This window comes from Callithrix jacchus, chromosome 12 (genome assembly GCF_049354715.1).
Source record: "Callithrix jacchus isolate 240 chromosome 12, calJac240_pri, whole genome shotgun sequence".
Lineage (NCBI taxonomy): Eukaryota > Metazoa > Chordata > Mammalia > Primates > Cebidae > Callithrix > Callithrix jacchus.
Window position 1 is genome coordinate 22329534 of NC_133513.1, and position 21731 is coordinate 22351264.

The following is a 21731-nucleotide window of genomic DNA, read 5'->3' on the forward strand; positions in this document are numbered from 1 at the left end:
GGAGGGGCCTCAGGCACAGAGGAGGGGTGGTCAACACAGGTCCCTGTCTGGAAAGTGGCTGAGAAGTGTGCAACAGCAGACCCATGGCTGGGCTTATCCTTCTCTCTAATTTATGGCTGAAGCCATGGTTCAGAGAGGTTACTGGGTCACATAGTAAGTTACCAGTGGTTCTCAACTCGGGATGATGGGGCTTCCCAGGGGACATTTGACAATATTTTGAGACATAACTGGAGGTGGGGGGTTCTTGTAACTGGCATCTAACGGGAAGAGGCCAGGCTGTTGCTAAACATTCTACAATGCACAGCTCAGAAGCACAGAATTATCCCACCCCAAAGGCCAATAGCCTACTATTGAGAAACCTTGCTGTAAGATTTGGGGCCAGGTGAAACATGGGTTCCTGCTCCAACTTGGATCCTTACAAACTGAGGAATTTAGGTGGATTTATCTTGTCTCTCGCAGCCTGGATTTTTTTCATCTGTAAAATGGAGATACTAATCTAAACCATCTGGAAGGATCTCACTGGCTTATGACATTTGCATTTCAGGAGTCATGGTTAAAAACTTCCAGCCAGGGGCCAGGAGCCGTGGCTCACGCTTGTAATCCTAACACTTTGGGAGTCTGATGCGGGTGGATCACAAGGTCAGGAGTACGAGACCAACCTGGCCAATATGGTGAAACCCCGTCTCTACCAAAAATACAAAAAAATTAGCTGGGCGTGGTGGGGCATGCCTGTGATCCCAGCTACTTGGGAGTCTGAGGCAGGAGAATTGCTTGAATCCAGGAAGCGGAGGTTGCAGTGAGCCTAGATGGCGCTACTGCACTCCAGCCTGGGTGACAGAGCGAGCCTCCGACTCAAAACAAAAACAAAAAACAAAAGAAAACTTCCAGCCAGGGTGGTGCTTCATCACGTGTGTGTCTTGAGCTCCAGATACGTTCCAGAGCAGCTGGTTTTGGTTATACAGGAGGGGAAACCCTGAGACCCTTCGAAAACTCACTCTCGGCGGCCAGCCGGCCTGTCCTGAAGGTAGTCTGAGCTTTCCTCAAGCCTGGAGTGTGGGAAGGGACAGTTTCCTCATCTGTCAACCTCTCCGGGCTTGTATGTGGAGCGCGCTTTGCACGGGCCTGGGCGCGGGGGCCTTGGCGTGCCTTTACCGGGTCCTTCCGGCCGCGGGCGGGGCGAGCCCAGCGAGGCAGAGCCGAGGGGCGGTGCCCGGGCCGGGCGGCGGAGGCAGGCGGCTGTGGCTTCCTTCCCGGGACGCTCTTTCCTTCCTCCTCTTGCTCCTCCTCCTGCCTCTCTTCGCTCCTCCGCCTTTCTTCGCTCCTCCTGCAAACGCGGTGGGGGCTGCTTGGCCGCCAGGAGCAGGTGAGAGCTGGGAGCTTGGGAGTAGGGGTCCGGGGACCCCGGCTGGCTAGACCCCCCTCGCCGGGCCAGGACAGCGGAGGAGCGCGGGAGCGACGGCGTGAGCGCGCGATCGGGGTCCCACGCCCGAACCCTCTGTCCCGGGGTTAGTGTAAGGGCCGTCTCCTGCCTGTGAGTCACTGGGACCGGGCTGGGAGCGCACGAGGAGACACGACTCCTTCCCACCCCTAAATATACACACAGACTACCACTAGATGAGATTAACTGGTAGCTAGCACCACCACACCCCGAGACTGTGCCCCTTCCTGGGAAACCTGGCAGGGAAGACGTCGAGGCAAACCTCCCTAGGGTTATTGAAAACGGACGCCCTCCTCACCACCCAGCCCCTCTTCTCCACCGAGGTCTTCTTCCCGGTCACTGTAGAGAGGAGATCTGCAAGTATCGAAGGAGGCTTCTCCCCCAAGTTAATAACAAAGTACTCTACTCCCCCCTGAGTTCCCATTACTCAGCCTCTGTGCCTTCTGGGGAGCGGACCCCCTCTCCACCTGCATTTCACTTTCTTCCTCCTCTCCCTGGCTTTTGAAGGCTGAAAAGCTAGGTTCAGATGGCCAGGGGGCGGCCAGGTAAGCTTGAGTCACGCTGCAGCTCCCATCCCCCAACCGGAGATGTGATCCCCTCCTCCCAGTTAGAATGTTCGAGATAGCCGTTTGCCCCTGGAGGTGCGAGGGTGGGAGAGCCGAGAGATTTATTTGGAGACTTGGAAGGGGAGAGGGTTGGCTGGTATTGGCCTGGCCTAGTCCCCCAGTCGTGGAGAGGGCGGGGCACCTCTTGGCCGCGCCGGGTTCCCGCTTTCCCTTCTCGGGAGACAGCTCAGTGCCTGGGGAGGCTCCTCCAAGGAGTGAGTAACCAGCGGGTCTGGGAACTGGTGGCCAGGTAGGGGATTTGAAGGCGATGGCATTCTCCCCACTCATCCCCCGTCGGACTCCGCAGGCCTGTCTGGGTGGCACTTGAGGCTCCCAGGCCAAAGGAGAGTTGGGCCTGTAAGGGGAATTGGGCTTGTTTCTGGATGCTGCAGAAATGAGAGTAGGGGAACTGAGTGCTGGGAACATCCCAAGTTCAAGATGTATGCGGCTGCTTGAAAGAGAGAATGTTAGGTGGGGGGATTAGTCCCCTCCTTAACCTCTCCCTCCAAAGGGTTTCTTGTTTTACAAAAGGGAAGTAGCAGAGGATGTCTAGCTGGGATGATTAAAATGTGTTTTAATTTGCACACTAGACCCTATACATCTTAGTAGTAGATAAAATTATCCCCTGGGCTGGGGTGGCTCACGCCTGTAATCCCAGCACTTTGGGAGGCCGAGGCGGGCAGATCATGAGGTCAAGAGATCAAGACCATCCTGGCCAACATAGTGAAACCCCATCTCCACTAAAATACAAAAATTAGCTGGGCGTCGTGGCCGTGCCTTCAGTCCTAGCTACTCAGGAGGCTGAGGGAGGAGAATCGCTTGAACACGGGAGGCTGAGGTTGCAATGAGCTGAGATCGGGCCACTGCACTCCAGCCTGGCAACAGAGCAAGACTGCATCTCAAAAAAAAAAAAAAAAAAAATACCCCTGTAATGAATGCAATTAGTATGTGGGATATTCAAGATGATAAATGTGAAGATCTCTCAATTAATTTTGGCCATGTGGAGAGAATCTTTTAAACATTTGTACTGTAGGTCAGGAGGTCAGTTTATAGGGAGAAATGGAAAAGATATCTCCGTATCCAGCCAGTTCTGGGAAATATAAAATAAGAATAATTTTTTTTTATATTTGAAAATGAGGGTTAAAAAATATATCTAATTTAACCAACGGCCTTTATTAAAAATAAGTAAAAATTGTGTGAGATTGGGACAGCTCTGGAAATTCCAGGCAATTTAGTTAGAGTATAATTATTGTGGTGAGGTCTGGCTGGGAGTTCTCCTTAGCAAGGACAGACTTACCCAGAAGTAAATAAACTGATGATGTCTGCAAGGATAGAATTGGGAGCCAACCTGTGCAGTAATAAAGAAGACAACAGGCTGCTGTTGTACAAGAAAACTTTCTAGGGAAAATAAAAGGCAATGAGATTCGAAATCATATATTCGGCTTTCTTTCTGTATATTTTCAGCATTTTGTCAAGCTAAAAAATAAACATAAGCTCTCAGAGATAATAGTTAACATTTTGTCATTTTTTTAAAAAAAGTATCATAAACATCTTTTCACATCACTAAAAAGTCACACCATCATTTTAATGACTGAATTTTTCATTAGTTCATCCATTTTCTCCTAATGGAAATACAGGTAGCTTTCCAATGTTTTGCTAGTCATTATAGGTTATAAACAGGGACGAGATGCACAGCCTTTTGGTACATTTTGAGATACCTGTTTGATTATTTCCATCATGTTCCCGAAAGATAAATTCCTGGATTGAAGTGTGTGCAATATGAAATTGTTGTGAATATTGCCAGGTTACCCTCAATCTGCACGCCCACCATCAAGGCATGAGGATAGTAGAAGCTCTTATTGAACCAGTTTGATGAAGGCCACTAACAACTTTTGTTTCCTCTGGTAACAGCAAGAGACAGGGCAACCTGAGAGATTGGACCAGCGCTGCACTGGGTCATTTACTGGTAGGAAAAACAATCCCCAAAGAGATTGAAGTGAGCTTCAGGATGGCAAAAGAGGAGCCCCGGAGTATCTCAAGGGACTTGCAGGAGCTGCAGAGGAAGCTGACTTTGCTGATAGAGTTCTTCCAGAATAACCCAAAGGTCAGTTTCCGATCACTATATATAATAGAAAATCCCTATTTAACACTAGCGTAAACAAGAAAGAAAGTTATTTCTTTCTCCAGTAGAAGAAATTTGGAGGTAAGTCAGGAATCTTTCTAGCTTACCACCCTGCCACGTCTATGCTGTGACCTTCAAACTCATTGTCTGTGATGACTGCCAGAGCATCAGCCATTGTATCCATGTTGCAGGCAACAGGATTTGAGGAGAGGGGGAAAAGTGATGTGCAAGCGACCTCCAATTTAAGGGGACTTCCTGGGAGTCACACACAATACTTCCAATTACATCTCATAAGCCAAAAGTGAGTCATTTGCTACTAATGACAAATGCAGTTGGTTAGCTGGATAAGAAGTCTGTGCCACAGATACCATCCTTTTTTGTGGTTTGTGGTGATTTTTGCCCTGTTACCCTAACGATGAGAGAGGAAAGCCTACTTTAAGATATGACTTCTGTGTTCCACCAGGAATCCAGGTCCAATAGAAATATGATGTGAGCCACATATGTAATTTAAAATTTTCTAGTCGCCACATTTAAGAAGTAAAACGGGAAAGGTAAAATTACTTTTGGCCAGACACGGTGGCTCACACCTGTGAGCCCAACGGTTTTGGAGGCCTAGGCAGGCAGATCACTTGAGGTCAGGAGTTCGAGACCAGCCTGGCCAATACAGTAAAACCCCGTCTCTACTAAAAATACAAAAATTAGCAGGCATGGTGGTGAGCACCTGTAGTCCCAGCAACTCGAGAGGCTGAGGTGGGAGAATCACCTGAACCCGGGATGTGAGGGTTGCAGTGAGCCATGATTGTGTCCAGCCTGGGTGACAGAGCTAGTGAGACTCTATCTCGAAATATATCCAAAATATTATTTCAACATGTAATCATTTATACAAAATTATTAATTAAAAAGTGTTCTTGAGATATTTTACCTTCTTTTTCGTACTCCGTCTTTGAAATCCAGTGCGTATTTTACACTCCTGGCACATTTCAGTTTGAGTTAGCTATTTCTAGGTATTCAGTAGCCACTCAGTGGCAATGGGACTTCTGACAGTATATTGTTTTCTTGCATATTTACCCCTATGGCTTTCTTCTACATGCCTTTCAGCGTTTTGTCAGGGAAAAGAAAAGCTTTCAGAGCTAATCCTGTTAACATTTTGTATGTCATTCTACACCTTTTTTCTCTGCAGTAGACCTATAATTACACATACGTATATGTGACAAAATGAACTGTTTTGTGATGTATTTTTGTTTTTTGTATTGGATAGCACAGCTCCACTAGGATCTACTTGAAGAGATATTTCTTTGCAGTCTACAACAATAAATTCTGGACTTGTTCCAGAATTTATCTGGCACTTTTTGTGGATTTACCAAGCTATTTTTAAATTGGACAAGCAGCTTTCTTGCCAGCTGGCGGAGACTCTTGTTATTAAAAGTTAGCTCAGTAAGAAGGGTCCTCCTGCCTGTTCCACATTTACAGCTGATTCTCATTAACTGTGGTAGTTACGTTCTATAAAGTCACGGCAGGCACTGATTAGCACATACCAAACCATCACTCCTAGGGGAAATACAGAATTTGGTTGCTGTGAGACTCTGTCCACAACATTTTTTGTCAACTGATCAGTACATAACCTTGTTTTATGTGTATTTCTGTTTAAAGACACATTAACATATATTGTTAATCATTAACATTGGACTCAGGGCCACAACGGTACTGTGACTCTTAAAGCTAATTGCACATTTGTAATTTCTTCATAAGGCACATCACAGCCTTCTCGTGCTTAGAAATGCTAGAGAACACTTCAGCACTATACTTGGTGACCATTTGTTTCTTTTTTATTCTTCTGAGGCGGGGTTTCGCTTTTGTTGCCCAGGCTGGAGTGCAATGGCACGATCTTGGCTCACTGCAATTTCTGCCTCCTGGGTTCAAGCAATTGTCCTGCCTCAGCCTCCCAAGTAGCTGAAATTACAGGCATGCACCTCCACGCCCGGCTAATTTTTGTATTTTTAGTAGAGACGGGGTTTCTCCATGTTGGTCAGGCTGATCTTGAACTCCTGACCTCAGGTGATCCATCGCACCCGGCCTATGGTGTTTTGAGGTCATTAGTAGACATGCCCACAACAGCAAAAAATGAAGTCACCTGCCACGCACATTCCTAGCTGAGGTCAAGCAAGGTGACACTGAGCCTTCCTGTTTCGCTCTTTAAACAAGTGTCCTTATTGTGACCTATTTAGTGCCACATTTGTGCTATAGGCTGGTGATTTTACTATTGAAAATGGTCACCAATTGGCTCACACCTGTAATCCCAGAACTTTGGGAGGCTGAGGCGAGTGGTTGAGCCAGCAGTTTAAGACCAGCCTGGTGAACATGACAAAACCCCTTCTCTACTGAAAATTAGCCGGTGGGTGATGTGTGCCTGTAAGCCTAGCCTCTTGGGAGGCTGAGGTGCAAGAATCGCTTGAATTCCAGAGATAAAGGTTGCAGGGAGCCAAGATCACACCACTGTACTCCAGCCTGGGCAACAGCGAGACTGTTTCAAAAAAAAGGAGAAAAAGGAAAAGAAAAAGCACTGCCAGTATTCATTTTAAGGTTACAAATCAATTTTAGTGAGGAGGCAAATTTACAAATATGGAATCATGAGTGATGAGGATTGACTGCATATTTCCTGGCACTGACTATATGCCAAGCACTGCACTAGGTATTTGCCCCGCCTGAAGTTAGTAGACATGTCCACCCTCTGAAGCAGGCATTTACACAGCAGATGAACTTGGCTTTTGACGTTTCTCCACCCTTCACGTCAGATCCTTAGCCATGTCCATTGGAATAGGTTTGAGCTAGACTAACTACCAGGCCAGCCAACCCCCAGAACAACAGGAAAAATCATCAGTTGTCTAAATCCTGATATTTTTCAGATAGTACTGAGATAGAGTAGTTCTTTTCAGAATTTTTTATTGTGTTAATATTAATTGTATTAATGACTCAGTAGAGTGACGCTGGAGGAAGAAGAGCAAATCACCTATAAAACCATCACCAAGGGCCGGGCATGGTGGCTCACATTTGTACTCCCAGCACTTTGGGAGGCAGAGGCGGGTGGATCATGAGGTTAGGAGATTGAGATCATCCTGGCTAACACGGTGAAACCCTGTCTCTACTAAAAAAAAAAAAAAGTTAGCCGGGTGTTGTGGCACATGCCTGTAGTCCCAGCTACTTGGGAGGCTGAGGCAGGAAAATTTCTTGAACCCAGGAGGCAGAGGTTGCAGTGAGCTAAGATCATGCTACTGCACTCCAGCCTGGGTGACAGAGTGAGACTCTGTCTCAACAAAAACAAACCAACAAAACCATCACTGACAAATCCAGTGGTGGCTATTATTATTATGATGGTGCCTTCTCGGTATATAATTTTTACATAATAGTGATTATAATCACAGCAGACGTAGTTCTGTATTTTTATGTTTTGTTTGTTTTTCAAAAGAAAAACAAACAGTCTTGCTCTGTCGCCCAGACTGGAGTGCAATGGCATGATCTTGGCTCACTGCAACCTCATCTCAGCCTCCCGGGTTCAAGGGATTCTCCTGCCTTGGCCCCCTGAGTAGCTGGGATTACAGGCATGCACCACCACTCCTGGCTAATTTTTGTATTTTTAGTAGAAACAGGGTTTCACCATGTTGGCCAGGCTAGTCTCGAACTCCTGACCTCAAGTGATCTGCCTGCCTCAGCTTTCCAATTTATTTGTATGTTTATTTTATATTGTACCCTCCTGTGTTTCCATATTGAAACATAGGTCTTCAGAACAATGACTGACTAATAATATATCAGCAAATTCATCAGATCCACATACCATAATTTACATACTCATCCCCTTGTCTCTGGTAAGTTTAGAAGATTTCTTTTCCCACAGCTAATTTTTACCCTTTCTCCTGGTATTAGTAACCCCTTTGAACTCCAGATAAGAATACTATGGGCTTTTTCAGATGGAGTGTGTGAAACAGCTCCAGCCTCTCTTTCTGGAAGCCTCTGGAATGCATGATCATTGCATTTGTCTTTTAGACTGAGAAACACAAATCTGCTCAAAAGAGTTTCATCAAAAAGCAAATCGATCGGCAGGACCCGCTGAGACTTTTGGGGAATGTAAGGCAATCTGAGAAACCCAGGGCAGGAAGTGAAGCCAGGTGGAGCCTCAGAGGGAATTAGAACCAGGGTCTGGCAGTTCACTGGGGTCAGAGGTAACTCCCAGTGCCCTCTCTTGGCCCATGCAGCTTCTCTTCTTAGCCTGTTTTTTGTTTTGTTTTGAGATGGAGTCTCTATTGCCCAGGCTGGAGTGCAATGGCACGATCTCAGCTTATTGCAACCTCTGCCTTCCAGGCTCAAATGATTCTCCTGCCTCAGCCTCCCGAGCAGCTGGGATTACAGGTGCGAGCCACCACACCTGGATAATTTTTGTATTTTTTTAGTAGAGACAGGGTTTCACCATGTTGACCAGGATGGTCTCGAACTCCTGACCCCATAATCCACCCACCTCAGCCTCCCAAAGTGCTGGGTTTACATGCGTGAGCCACCTTACCCGGCTCTTTTTAGCATTTTCTTGTGTATCTTCTTTACTCTCCTCTCCCTGCAGCCTGGCTTCCTTGGCTTTTCCATTCATGTAGGCAAACGTGGCTGGCCAGGCCATGTTAATTAATGTTAATTCTGTACCTCTCCCAATTGAAGCCCTCCAGGGAGACTGGCCTGGGTGTCTAAGTGCCTGATTCCTAGGAGCAAGAATCTGGTTGCCCCAGTCACCTATGGTCAAGGAGGTGGCAGCTGGGCTGGGGTATTTCTTTCATTGCTGTAAACATGGCTTTGGGGGCCCACCCCTGCCGTGGGAAGGGGTCACCTCCAGGAAAGAGGAGATATGGTGGGTGGCCTGAGCAGATTATCTCTGATGGCTTCTCTTTATGTGGATGATCCATGACAAAACAGCTGCTCCATGCTGGAGGCTTCCTGCCACAAAGGGTGTTTTCAAACAACCTCCCTGGGCACCTGTGTGCTAATCCCTGAATCACATGCCAGTGGGAACCCAGGGGCATAGACAGACCATCACAGAGCACCTATGACCTGTCATCACCAGTGGTTTTATTTCTTTATTATTTTTGAAACGGAGTCTCGCTCTGTTGCCCAGGCTGGAGTGCAGTGGCACTATCTTGGCTCACTACGACCTCTGCCTCTCAGGTTCAAGCAATTCTCCTGCCTCAGCCTCCCAAGTAGCTGGGATTGCAGGTGTCTGCCACTACGCCCAGCTAATTTTAAAAATATTTTTAGTAGAAACGGGGTTTGACCATATTGCCCAGGCTGGTCTCCTACTCCTGACCTGGTAATCCACCCACCTCGGCCTCCCAAAATGCTGGCATTATAGGCTTGAGTCACCGTGCCTGGCCACTAGTGGTTTTTAATGGTCCTCACCCTTCGCCCTTCTGGTAGTGAGAGATAATGAATCGCTGATTGGTTTTTGCATTCTGACACCAGGGAATTTGCCTAGCTCCTGAATCATCCCAGGTGGAGCCTTCATGTCCTCAAATACTGGCCATATTTTCCCTACTCTACAACCCAACTGCTTGTGTCTGACCTCGGGCAAGTCACTTAGGCTCACTGAATTTCCATCTCCTTTTTAAAAATTATTTATTTTTATTGAGACAGAGTCTCCTTCTGTCTTCCAGGCTTATAGTGGTGTGATCATGGCTCACTGCAGCCTCAAACTCCTGGGCTCAAGCAACCCTCCAGCCTCAGCCTCCTGAGTAGCTGGGACTACAGGTGCACACCAGCATGCTCAGCTAATATTTTATTTTTGGGGGAGACAGGGGTCTCACTGTGTTGCTCAGGCTGATCTCAAACTCTTGGCCTCAAGCAGTCTTCCTGTCTTGGCCTCCCAAAGTGCTGGGATTACAGACATGAGCCACCATGCCCAGAGGCCATCTCCTCTTTTCTAAAATGAGCAATGCCAGGCTCAGAGGTTAGTTATGAGGATTATCTGAGATGCTCTTTGAGGGTTTAGCAGAGAGTCCGGCACATAATGTCCTCAGTCTGTCTCAGCCTGGCCTTCCTGGGCCCTGCAGCGCTGCACTGTGCCTGTGAAGTCTAGATTGAATAACCTGTGCCTGTCTCCAGGCTGGTGATGGAAAATCACAGTGCAGGTTACTGAATCATAACCTCTCCCACTTTCCATCTTTCCATTGCATCCCCCTCTGTTGCCATGAGATTGAAACGTTAATTGCTATGTTCTACCCCGCTAGGTTTAAATAGTGTTAGGTCGTTCTTTTTTACTTACCTCGTAGCATTGTAGGAAGAAATAAATGAGGGAATAACACAGGAGGTGCTTAAGCAGTGCCTGGCACCTGAGTGTTTAATGAATGTTCTCTGTTATTACTAGGTGTGGCTGAACCCCGTCCTCCCTCCTGGAACAGATTGGCTGGAGCTCAGCTGTACTTTCTGGGAGAAGACAATTGCTGGGTTTAATCGTCTGAATCTTGGTCTTTTTGCATATGTCAATGGCTTTCTATTTGTTTGATTGTAGAACCCAGACTCAGAAAAGGCTAAGAATGGCCGGGTGCAGTGGCTCATGCCCGTAATCCTAGCACTTCGGGAGGCCGAGGCGGGTAGATCACTTGAGGTCAGGAGTTTAAGACCAGCCTGGCCAACATGGTGAAACCTCGTGTCTACTAAAAAAATATAAAAATTAGCTGGAAACTGCTTGAACCTGGGAAGTGGAGGTTGCAGTGAGCTTAGATCATGTCATTGCACTCCAGCCTGGGCAACAGAGCCAGATTCCATCTCAAAAAAAAAAGAAAAAGGCTAAGAAAAAAGTGGATTCCTTAAGGACTGAAGTAAAACAGACTTGCCTATTTCTCTTTATATCCCTGTTCCAAACTGTCCCTAAGCCCTGTGTATTCTTTCTTTTGTCATTCCACTCTTATACCCATTTCCCTGTCCTCTTCCCTCTCTACCATCAGCCAGGACTTGCCCATCAGTATATCTTGCCTGATCTCCTACACCTCTTTCTCCCTGCCTCTTGCACACAGGTTCATATTTCTTAAATCATTCCTTTAATCATGATCTGGAACTCCTGGCCTCAAGCAATCTTCCTGCCTCGACTTCCCAAAGCACTGGAATTACAGTTGTGAGCCACCACACCTAGCCAGATTCTATGTTTCTAATGAGCTCCTAGGTAATCCGAGTAGCTAGGACTTAAACCTGTGTGTGTCTGAGTGGCTTCAACTATGAGAACCTCAGCTGTAAAGTAGGAGGCAGATGGTATGTATATTACATCAGTGCACCTGTATACTGAAGCGGTCTTCTGAAGACTGTGTTTAGCAGGAGAGACGTCAGAGTCTTTCCTCCATTCACAAGACTTGACCTTGGGTGGGGACTTTTCACCTGCCCACAACTGCCTGAGATTACTGCCTGGGTGACTCATGTCTTGGGAGAAGTCTTGTTGTAGTGACTTCTTAATGCATGAGTGTTCCAGCTTTAGGATCTCTGATTGTAATTCCCAAAGCTTGGGCATATCCATTCAACCTGGGATTCAGACGTGCTACTTAACCCTGGCTCTTCATCCTTTGCCCACAGGTGATAGCCTTTACGAAGTCTCCAGTGGGTCAGTACTTGGACAGGCATCCGTTTCTGGCCCTCGCCTTGCTGGTGTTCATTGTCACATCGGCCGTTCCTGTTGGGTTCTTCCTGCTCCTCGTGATCCTTACCACCCTGGTTGCTCTGGTGGGGGTCATAATACTGGAAGGTAGCCTGTTCTGTCATTCACCCTTGGAAAGTAACTCAATTGGGAGAACAATACTTTTGGGGCATCTGTCATTTAAAAACTTTTTTTTAAGGGACGGGGTCTTGTTGCCCAGGCTGGTCTCAAACATAAGTTTCCCTGATGCACCTGATTCTAATGCAGCTGCTTGGCGGCCACACTTTGAAAAACACTGATCTAAAATTTTGGAAATCTTTATGAAAAGGCAGCACATCTGTGGATGATCTCTTCCTTCCAGCCTTTTCAGGGTCCATCCCTGAAACCATCACTGTGTCTGTGGGAGGCATGCTGGGCTAACTGGCCACTTGCAAAGCCAAGGGAAGGATATCAGCCATACAACACTTGCGGTGTTATTTGTTCTTCATGCTCTTTTTCTTGTACCATTTATTCTTCCCCCCACCCCCACAGGACCTGCATTATGAAAAATGTATTTTCCTTGCATGTATTAGAAGGTAATTCATTAATATTCCCTTTAAAAATGGGAATGGCATAGAAAAATGGCATAGAAAATGGTACATAAAAATGCCCAATCAGACCTCAGAATTAAAATGTGACAATTCTGTAATCCCGGCTACTCAGGAAGCTGAGGCAGGAGAATCACTAGAACCTGGGAGGTGGAGGTTGCAGTGAGCCAAGATCATGCCACTGCACTCCAGCCTGGGTGACAGAGCAAGACTCCATTTCAAATAATAATAATACATAAAAAATAATAAAATAAAAATAAAATGTGATAGTTGTCAGGCTGGATTTTGAAGGATGCCATCAAAAGCTGCATTTAGGTTTTACTTTAGCCTGCATGACCTTTATACCTGTCATAGGTATAAAGCTTATAGGTAAGTGTAAATAATGGCATTTATTATGCAGTTTGAGACACTAGAGATAGTTTACCTCCCTTAGTACTGCCTTGGCTGACTCCTCATGGGGGATCCTTTTGGAAGTCCATCTCTGACCCTGAGGATAAGGGGATCTCAAACTCTAACACCTAGGGCCAAGACAAAATGAGCAGGTGGGTTGCAGTGGCTCACGCCTATAATCCCAGCACTTTGGGAGGCCAAGGTGGGTGGATCACTCGAGGTCAGGAGTTCTAAACCAGCCTGGCCAACATAGTGAAACTCCATCTCCTCTAAAAATACAAAAATTAGCCTGGCATGGTGGCAGATGCCTGTAATCCAAGCGCCTTGGAAGGCTGAGGCCGGGAATCGTTTGAATCTGGGAGGCGGAGTTTGCAGTGAGCTGAGATTGCCCCACTGCACTCCAGCCTGGGAGGCAGAGCAAGACTCCATCTCAAAAAAAAAAAAAAAAAAAGACAAAATGTGCAAAATGGCCCACGTGTGATGCAATTTGGGAATTGTAGAGACTAGGGGCAATGGGAGGGCCAGCCAGTTGTTGTCATGGTTTGGTGCCCACTCAGGTGCCCATATTACCTTTTTTAACATGATGCCAGAAATCTGGGTTTTTATGGGATATCTCCTTACCGTCAAATTCCGAGTTAGCTGTCATTATTTTAAACACACTGACCCAGGGTCTGCCAGTTTTCAACCTGTTTGAGAGGAACACTTCTAACCACGTTCTCTTCCTAGGACTGGTCATCTCTGTGGGTGGTCTCTCACTGCTCTGCATTCTCTGTGGCTTGGGCTTCGTATCACTCGCCATGTCGGGGATGATGATGGCATCCTATATAATAGCTTCCAGCCTCATCAACTGCCGGTTTACTCCCAGGTAAATACATGTCCATGGAATAATGTATTTTTTTAATCTTTTAATTTTTTTTTTTTTTTTTTTGAGAAAGGGTCTCTGTCTCTCAGGCTGGAGTGCGGTGGCAAGAACATAGCTCACTACAGCCTCAACCTCCCAGACTCAAGCAGTTCTGCCTTAGCTACCCAAGAACCTGGTACTACAGGTGCATGCCATCACGCCCAGCCATTTATTTATTTTTTTTATAGAGATGGTGTCTCACTATGTTGCCAGGCTAACTCCTGGGTTCAAGCAGTTCTCCTGCCTCTGCCTCCCAAAGTGCTGGGACTACAGGCATGAGTCAACACACCTTATTGAATAATTCAATCTTTGCCACTTGAGGGGATTTTCACAAATAAAACCATAATCCTCGTTGATATCCAGAAGGAAAATTGTAAGACCCACGTGTTGCTCGTAGTTCCCCATGTATACCAGGCATCAGATGGGCATTTACCATGGAATTGCAAACAAAGCAATTGCTATCATCTTCCATCAGATACAAGCATTTCATTGTCATAGCAACTCTATCAGTATTATTGATTCCTTTTAAAAGACACCCATTTAGGCCGAGCCTGCTGGCTCATGCCTGTAATCTCAGCACTTAGGGAGGCTGAAGCAGTTGGATCACCTGAGGTTAGGAGTTCAAGACCAGCCTGGCCAACATGGTGAAACCCTGTCTCTAAAAATACAAAAAATTAGCCAGGTGTGATGGCGTGTGGTTATAATCCCAGCTACTCAGGAGGCTGAAGCAGGGGAATCGCTCGAACCTGGGAGGCAGAGGTTGCAGTGAGCTGAGATTGCACCACTGCACTGCAGGCTGGGTAAATGAGACTCCGTCTTAAAAAAATTAAAAAAAAAAGATGTCCATTTAATTTACAAATGGCGAATTCGGTGGTTTTCTTTGGCAGGGTGGGGTGGAGAGGAACAGGAACAGAAGAAAAATGACCCACCAGGCATGCCTGTCTCCCAAAGCAGTACAGTATGGGAGCTATGAATCTTATGTGCCCAGAGTTTGTCTTGATCCCCTCTGCTCTTGACAGTGTGAGTTTCTCACCAACCGAGTGTAAGCCTCGTGTTTGAATACATAGATTTTTGTTTCTATAATATGGCTCTTCAATACCAGCTACTTCATCTGGGGCTTCAAGTGAAGCAACAGTGATCTACTTAAATGCTGGAGGGAAAACCCAGCTATGCTGTCATTACTGGGAGACACTGTGTTTGTCTATAATGTACCACTGCCTAATGGATTTTCAAAGGAGATTTTTTTTTAATGCTTTATTTTTGTCCTATGTGTTGATTTTAGAATCTAAGTCCCAAGCTCATCATACTTCATTTAAGCTCCTGCTAAGTTGATGATAGTGGCTACTGCGCACTTGTTCTGTGCCAGGAACTCTCTTAAAATACTTTCCAGGCCTTATCTCATGTAATCCTTACAATTTAGTCCCTTTCTATTGTAAGAAAAATTAAGCCAAGTCCCTTAAACTGAGAGTAGCATGGAAGGGACTTAAATCCAGGTCAGTTAATTCTAAAGCCCTCTTAATCAAGATACAAAGTGACTCTCTAAAACAGGAGTTACCAAACAGTTTCTGGAAAAGGGCCAGATAGTATTTGAGGCTTTGCAAGCAATGTAGTCTCAACTGCAGTTATTTAACTCTACGGCTGTAGCATGATGGCAGCACAGACCAGGAAGTAAATGAATGGGCATGGCTGTGTTCCAATAAAACTTTATTTACAAAGACAGGCAGCTTGCTGGATTTTACCCAAGGCCCATGGTTTGCCAATTGTTGCTCTATAAGAACCTATATCCCAAGTTTTGTTTTTCTATAAAACAGCCCTTGAACTCCTTACCAAAATGTTATCCTGTTATTATTTGTATGTTGAAAAATAAAAGGTTATCCTGTCATTATTCATATGTTGAAAAATATTACATCCACTTCACTCCCAGGCTGGAGTGAAGTGGATGTAATATAAAATCACTCTAGGATGGCTTTCACAGGATTGCTTAATTGATATATCTGGAATCATAGGCACCTTTTCATAAATGGCTTTGATCCCTCTTAGTCTTTTGTTTGTTCATTTGTATTTTGTTTATAAAGTAGGGTCTTGCTATGTTGCCCAGGCTTTCTCAAACTCCTGGCTTCAAGCAGTCCTCCCACCTTGGCCTCTGAATGGACTAGGATTATAGGCGTGAGGCATCCGACTCACTCCCAGTCTTAAAAACATAAAAGGAGAAATATTGGCCTATTTTGCATATTGAGGGTGATGCTTCGGAAATAAAATGTCTCCCTATCTCTGAACCCTGCTGTAATAGGGTAAGTTCTTAAAAATTATACCAAAGGAAGAAGCAAAATCTGATTCCCTACTTATTAATGAAGAAATTGAAAAGGAAATCCAGGATGTGTACTTCTCCTTATCCTTCCCTATTGCTGCCAACCAATTGTTTCCACTTGGGCAGAAGTTCTTAAGCCTTTTATTCTCAGGTCCCATTTTACCTTCTTAAAAATTATTGAGGCATCCAAGGAGTTTTTCTTTATGTGGTTCATTGTATTAATAGCACTTTGGGAGGCCAGGGAGGGAAGATAGCTTGAGGCCAAGAGTTTAAGACCAACCTAGGCAACATGGCAAGACCACATCTCTACAAAAAATACAAAAATTAGCCAGGTGTGGTGGTGTATGCCTGTAGTCCCAGCTACTCAGGAGGCTGAGATGGGAGGATCATTTGGACCCAGGAATTCAAGGCTGCATTGGGCTGTGATCACACCACTGCACTCCAGCCTGGGCAACAGAGCAAGACCCTGTCTCAAAAAAATAAATGAAATGAAGTAAAAAATAAATTAAAATAAATAACATGACATAATCTATATACAGTAAAATGAATTAAAATAAACATAACATAAATTAAATATTGGCTGGGCACTGTGATGCATGACTGCGGTCTCAGCTACTCAAGAGGCTGAGGAGAGAGGATGGCCTCAACCTGGGAGGCTGGGGCTACAGTGAGCTATGATTGCACCACTGTACTCCAGCCTGGGCAACAGAGCTAGACTCTGTCTGAAAAAAAGTATTAATAATTACTTCTTTTTAAAAAAATTTTCTTCCTCAATGTTGCTTGTTCTTGCTTGCTCAATGTTGCTTGTGTATTCAATTAGAAATCAATGTTCTTTCTTCCTCAATGTTGCTTGCGTATTCAATTAGAAATCATAACATAAATTTTTAAAATATCTATTCATTTTAAAGGAACAATATTACCTGTTAATATAAATAACGTGTGTTAATGAAAAGTAACTATATTTTCCAAAATGAAATAAAATTTGTGAATGAATGGCGTTGTTTTACATTTTACAATTCTCTTGCATATCTGCCTTAACAATTGTCAGCTGGCTTCTCGCTTATATGCCTGCATCCCTTCTATTGTGCTGTGTTATTCTGGTTGAAGTATTTGAAGAAGACTCAGGCTCGCTGAAGCGTAGTTGGGAGAGGGAGGCAAAGCTTTTTCAAACGATTGTGGATATTCTATGACAGTACACCAGAACTCCATAAGTGGTAATTTCTTAAAGGTTAGCGGACATGTGAAATTTTTATACTCTATTCTATTGCAATCTGCAGGTCTATCTCACACTTTAAATTGATCTTTACCATGCATGATTTTGTAACTTCACATGTTGGTCGTTGGGAGAATGTTGGTTCATTGAATCATGCAAATCTTCCAAATATACTTTGAAAAATTGCACTGTTCCCTTGTGAGAGAATGAGAGTGAAAAGGCATATAATAGGTCATGTTATTGTAAATATAGTTTTCATCTGAGAACCCCTGGATTAGCAAATTTCTTTTTTTTTTTTTTTTCTTTTTTTGAGATGGAGTCTCGCTCTGTCACCCAGCCTGGAGTGCAGTGGCTTGATCTTGGCTCGCTGCAACCTCTGCCTCCTGGGTTCAAGCAATTATCATGCTTCAGCCTCCTGAGTAGCTGGGATTATAGGTGTACACCACCCCACCTGGCTAATTTTTGTATTTTTAGTAGAGATGGGGTTTCACCATGTTGGCCAGGCTGGTCTCGAACTCCTGACCTCAAGTGATCCACCTGCCTCAGCCTCACAAGGTGCTGGGATTACAGGCATGAGCTACTGCACCCAGCCTGCATTAGTGAATTCTTTATAACTCAAAAAAAGATAACTCCTTCATTAAATGATTAAAAGCATGCAGTGTGGGGGAAGAGGAGCTATACAATTTATTTCATGATTTGATGGAATTTTGGCCCTAAAACACAAAAGATAATACAACTTAAATTTTTTTAAAAAGGAAACAAAACTAAATTTCCCTTACTTATGAAAATCAGCTAAACAATATTTAGATCAAAGATACCAACCTGCCTGCGATGTAGATCAATTAGGCTCTGAGGGGCAAAACCACACTGCTTTGTTATGGAGACAGCAAGACCTCCCAGGGCCTGCAGCTTGGGAGAAATCGGGCCCTGGGCCACTGTGTTTATCTGTAGAGCCACCAAACTCACTACCCCACATCATAGTCTTCTAAACCAGCCTAAGCATAACTAGCTTTCTTACATCTTTTCTAAGAAAAGGAAAGACTTCTTCCTTAGTTTTTTGTTATCAGGGAGGAGTGCTTTAGGTGGCAAGTAATGAAAAATCCAAAGTAGATACCAGCTTAAACACACAGAGAGCTTATTTTTAGTGCTTAATGAAAAGCTGGAGACCACCCAAGGCTGGTGCAGCCGCTGTGTGGTAGCCACATATCCAGCACCTTTTGCCTTACTGTATTGCCATCCTTAGCCCATTGGTTTCCTACCTAATGGCCAAAAGATACCTGCTACAGCTCCAGGGGCACCAGCTACCTTCAAGGTAGGATAAAAGGAGAAAAAAATTGAGTTTGACCTTTTTTATGATATGAATATTTCCCAGGACTTCTCACCACTATACCCCAACAGACTTCATTGGCTAGGACTTTCTCAGATGGCTGCTTGTGTTAGTCTGTTTTTTGCATTGCTCTAAAGAAATACCTGAGATTAGGTAATTTACAAGGAAAAGAGGTTTATTTTGGCTCATGGTTCTACAGGCCATACAGGAAACATGGTGCTGGCATTGTTTCTGGTGAGGGCCCCAGGAAGCTTCCTATCACGGTGGAAGGTGAAGGGGAGCCATTGTCACATGGCGAGAGCAGGAGCAAGAGAGAGAGGAAGGAAGTTCCACACTCTTTTAAAGACCAGATCTTGCATGAACTCAGGGCAAGAACTCAGTCATTTCACAAGGATGACAGCAAGCTATTCAAGAGGGATCCACCCTCATGACCCAATAGGCACCATCTCCAACACTGGGGATCACATTTCAACATGAGATTTGGAGGGGACAAACATACAAAGCATATTCCCACTCCAAGCTGGGAGTATTCAGCTGTGTCATCTTCTGTAGCATAAAACTATAAGAGACGGGTTTGGGAAATGTCTCCTGGTCAGCCAAACTCTGGTGTGTGCTGTGGTTTTCCACAGTGGGGTGTCAATGATGGTAAGACTTTTTGAAATTCAAAGATCAACCATGGATCCAACTGAGTTAATAGCAATAGCACGAATTCTTCTCTCAAAGTCTTCTGACAGTAAAAAGAACTGAAGAAGACAAACTAGTTTATCTTCCTTTCCCCTGATATGGTTTGGCTGTGTCCCCACCCAAATCTCATCTTGTTGTAGCTCCCATAATTCTCATGTGTCATGGGAGGGACTTAGTGAAAGGTAATTGGATCATAGTGGGTTTTTCCCATGATGCCTGTTCTCATGATAGTGAATAAGTCTCACAAGATATGACAGTTTTATAAAGGACAGTTGCCCTGCACATGCTGTCTTGCCTGCTGCCATGTAAGAAGTGCCTCTCATCTTCCTTCCCCTTCCACCATGATTGTGAGGCCTCCCCAGTCTAGAACTATGAGTCCATGAAACCTCTTGTTCTTTATAAATTACCCGGTATCGGGTCTTTATGGACAGCATGAGAATAGACTAATTCACTTGTCCTCCACCCCAACTCCTTTCCATGGAAGATGTCAAGACACTAATTGGAATCAGAAGATATGGTCCGAATGCCCACCCTGCCATGTTTTTTAGCTTTGTGGTCTTGAACAGGCTGCTTGACTTCTCTGGTCTCAGCTTTTATCCATTGGTAAAATAGACAAAATATCTACTCTTAATCTACCATTCTCAATGGATTGTTGTGAGGACACAGATAATTGAGAAAAACATAATACATATCCAAATTAGAAGATGGGAAAGGAGCAGTAACCCTACTCCTAACCTGGTCATTTTAACCTCCTGTGCCCTCAGTTTCTTCATCTATATAATGAGCATAGGACTGGTGTGGTTGCAAGACACAGCTAAAAATAAATGAGCAAAAAAAACATCATGTATTCAGCTATGCATACTTCCCACATTGCTCTCTACTGAGGCCCTAGAGCTAACCATTTCCTCTTATTATTCAACAGACCACTGACACAGCAAAACCCCAGCGGCGACTGTCAGCTGGCCATGAAGGCCACAGACTTCAAGGGGCTTTACCAGGAATGAGTGGCTGCTCAGAGGTTGGGCTTCTTTTCAAGTCCTGCTGGATCATACTCACCCCTTGGGATTATGGCTCAGAAGAAGGGGGCTGGGTAGGCAAGCACTCCTTGGCTGTGTCATCCCACGTTTTCACTTATTTGTAGGATCCTGCAGCAGCCAATTTAGGGACTGTGTTGTTCTTGTGTTGGTTCCCATGTAAAGAAGCAGCAGAGAAATGCGACGGCTCAACAGCTCACCCGGACCCAAGTATGCAGACTAGGCCTTGGCAGGGTCCTGGGCTTCTAAAGTCTAGTCCATTGACCCCAAAGCCTTCGAGGCTCAACTCCAACAGTTCCATTGGGAGCAACAGTGATTGCTTATAGTTTTTTGTTTTCAGAAATGAGGGCAGCTATTCATTTTTTTACTCGTGTGAAATAAGGTGAAAAAAAAAATCCAAAACAGAACATGCTCTTCTGTGGTATTTGCTTTTCATTAGAAAGAACCGCAACATTTGGGAATAATGACCTCTCCAAGTTGGAAAATAGAGTCCAAATGTAACTTTGTGGCCAAGAGTCTTTTCAAAAACCTCTAAAGGTATAGTTTCCACTGTTCATTTGAGTACTGTTAAGTGCTGTTAATCTTTTACATATTTGCACTTGGTACTTTTGTATTGTTTTAAAGAACTTGTCCTGTTAAGCCATTTCCTTCCCTCCCTCCCTCCCTCCCTCCCTCCCTTCCTTCCTTCCTTCCTTCCTTCCTTTTTATTTTTTGGGACGGAGTTTCGCTCTTGTTGCCCAGACTGGAGTGCAATGGCTCAATCTTGGCTCCCTGCAACCTTCGACTCCTGGGTTCAAGCGATTCTCCCTCAGCCTCCCAAGTAGCTGGAATTACAGGTGCCTGCCACCAGGCCCAGCTAGTTTTTGTTGTTGTTGTTTTGATGCTGTTGTTTTAGTAGAGATAGGGTTTCATCATGTTGGTCAGGCTGGTCTTGAACGCCCAACCTCAGGTGATCCACCTGCCTCAGCCTCCCAAAGTGCTGAGATTGTAGGTGTGAGCCACTACTCCTGGCCTAAGCCATTTCTTAAAATAAAAATGCTAAAGGACTAGAAAGTAAAAATAAAACTTCCTATGGGATTTCCCAGTGGAATTATTGAGTGGTTTATTTGCTGTGGCATTTCATTAAATATTTATCTGGGTGGGCTTCTTTTCTCTACTCTTTTCCCCTCTGCTCCATACATCAGACCTATTCCTCTGTCAATTTCATGGTGGTGCTGGGTAATAGGAATTTCTTTAGTTGCTCATGGTAGATACCCAGTTCAATATTACTTTAAAAAGAGAGGTGGTGGGGAGAAGGAAAAAGAAAAGCCAAGGGGTAGATCTTGAGGGGCTGGCTGCTAATTGCAGTGGCTGGGTGATGTCATTAGGCATCTCTCACCCCTCATATCTCAGTACAGCTTTCCTCAGTGTGAGCTGCCTTTGCAGACAGGCCCACTCCATGTGGAGGTCCCAGAAGCTCCATCCCGGGCAA

At 44.9% G+C, this 21731-nt stretch overlaps 1 protein-coding gene across 5 annotated transcripts; it reads left to right on the plus strand.

The window, feature by feature from the left end:
* Nucleotides 1-798: 798 nt before the first annotated feature.
* Nucleotides 799-21350, plus strand: LDAF1 (lipid droplet assembly factor 1). Of its 5 annotated transcripts, none has more exons than XM_009009293.5 (5): nt 799-1024; nt 3955-4147; nt 11756-11924; nt 13520-13658; nt 20149-21350. In XM_009009293.5, the coding sequence occupies exons 2-5, from the start codon at nt 4052-4054 to the stop codon at nt 20228-20230; spliced, it is 486 nt and encodes a 161-aa protein (XP_009007541.1). In that variant the 5' UTR covers nt 799-1024; nt 3955-4051; the 3' UTR covers nt 20231-21350. The 5 variants fall into 5 exon arrangements, with proteins under 5 accessions (XP_009007541.1, XP_078200970.1, XP_002756017.1 ...); XM_078344844.1 differs by lacking the exon at nt 20149-21350 and adding an exon at nt 14582-16326; XM_002755971.5 differs by lacking the exon at nt 799-1024 and adding an exon at nt 1308-1363.
* The last annotated feature ends 381 nt before the right edge of the window (nt 21351-21731 follow it).